Raw genomic sequence first — 1,834 nt, 5'->3', positions numbered from 1 at the left:
TGGGGGGGGCGGCCCTATAAGGTTATGGGGTGGGGATATGGGGTCTGGGGGGGCGGCCCTATAAGGTTATGGGGTGGGGATATGGGGTCTGGGGGGGCCGGCCCTATAAAGATATGGGGTGGGGATATGGGTGATAGATACAGTCTATGGGGTCCCTATAGGGTCAGATATGGGGTCTGAGGGTCAGATATGGGGTCTGGGGGTGGGGATATGGGGTCCCTATGGGGTCCCTATGGGGTGAGCTATGGGGTCCCTATGGGGTGAGCTATGTGGTCCCTATAGGGTGAGCTATGGGGTCCCTATGGGGTGAGCTATGGGGTCCCTATAGGGTGAGCTATGGGGTGAGCTATGGGGTCCCTATAGGGTGAGCTATGGGGTCCCTATGGGGTCCCTATGGGGTGAGCTATGGGGTCGGGGTCCACTTGTGGGTCTGCCCCATAGCGACGGTGTCGGCCTCGGTGCGGATGAGTGCCCAGGTTGTCAATAGGAACTTCAGCCCCGAACTGGAAAACCCCAAATCCCCCCAATACATCCAGTTCAGCATCGACTTCCAGGACAAGGTAATGGGCTCTATGGGGCTGCCCCATAGCGGGGTTGGGGATGTGGGGCTGCCCCATAGCGGGGTTGGGTCTGTGGGGCCAACCTATAGTGGTGTGGGGATCTGTGGGGTCTATGGGGCCGCCCTATAGTGGGGTCGGGGATGTGGGGCTGCCCCATAGCGGGGTCAGGGATGTGGGGCTGCCCTATAGAGGGGTTGGGTCTGTGGGGCCACCCTATAGTGGGGTGGGGGCCTGGGGGGTCTATGGGGCTGCCCCATAGTGGGGTCGGGTATGTGGGGCCACCCTATAGTGGTGTGGGGGTCTGTGGGGTCTATAGGGCCGCCCTATAGTGGGGTCAGGGATGTGGGGTCTATGGGGCTGCCCTATAGTGGGGTGAGGGATGTGGGGTCTATGGGGCTGCCCCATAGCGGGGTCAGGGATGTGGGGCTGCCCCATAGCAGGATGTGGGTCTGTGGGGCCACCCTATAGGGGGCTGGGGGTCTTTAGGGCTGCCCCATAGCGGGATGGAGGTCTATGGGGCTGCCCCATAGCGGGATGGAGGTCTATGGGGCTGCCCCATAGCAGGGTGACCCCATTGGCCCTATATGTGTTGTAGATGAAGGAGCTCTATAGGAACGTGTCGGGCTATGAGGGAGTGGAGATCCTTTCCTTGAGGTGATGTGGGCCCTATATGGGATCTATGGGGCCTATATGGGATCTATGGGGCTCTATATGGGATCTATGGGGCCTATATGGGATCTATGGGGCTCTATATGGGATCTNCTATATGGGATCTATGGGGCCTATATGGGATCTATGGGGCTCTATATGGGATCTATGGGGCCTATATGGGATCTATGGGGCTCTATATGGGATCTATGGGGCCTATATGGGATCTATGGGGCCCTATATGGGATCTATGGGGTGTGGGGGGATCCTATATGGGATCTATGGGCTCTATATGGGATCTATGGGCCCTATATGGGATCTATGGGGCCCTATATGGGATCTGTGGGTCCTATATAGGATCTATGGGGCGCTATATGGGATCTATGGGGCCCTATATGGGATCTATGGGGCCCTGTATGGGATCTATGGGTCCTATATGGGATCTATGGGGCGCTATATAGGATCTATGGGGCGCTATATGGGATCTATGGAGCCCTATATGGGATCTATGGGGCCCTATATGGGATCTATGGGGTGTGGGTGGGTCCTATATGGGATCTATGGGGCCTATATAGGATCTATGGGTCCTATATGGGGTCTATGGGGCTTATATGGGATCTATGGGC

The 1,834-nt window shown here is 57.4% G+C and overlaps 1 protein-coding gene across 1 annotated transcript in view; it reads left to right on the top strand.

The window, feature by feature from the left end:
- Positions 1 to 356: 356 nt before the first annotated feature.
- The window catches only part of LOC107307211 (mucin-3B-like), a 7,574-nt gene continuing 6,096 nt past the window's right edge, over positions 357 to 1,834 (top strand). The window contains exons 1-2 of the mRNA XM_015850685.2: positions 357 to 560; positions 1,156 to 1,214. Coding sequence (XP_015706171.1) covers positions 372 to 560; positions 1,156 to 1,214 — 248 coding nt within the window. The 5' untranslated portion in view covers positions 357 to 371. The remainder of the gene's footprint in view (positions 561 to 1,155; positions 1,215 to 1,834) is intronic.

The sequence above is a fragment of the Coturnix japonica genome, unplaced genomic scaffold (genome assembly GCF_001577835.2).
Source record: "Coturnix japonica isolate 7356 unplaced genomic scaffold, Coturnix japonica 2.1 chrUnrandom510, whole genome shotgun sequence".
NCBI lineage: Eukaryota > Metazoa > Chordata > Aves > Galliformes > Phasianidae > Coturnix > Coturnix japonica.
Note: the sequence above shows the minus strand (reverse complement) of the source record. Positions and strands in the feature narration are given on the sequence as shown.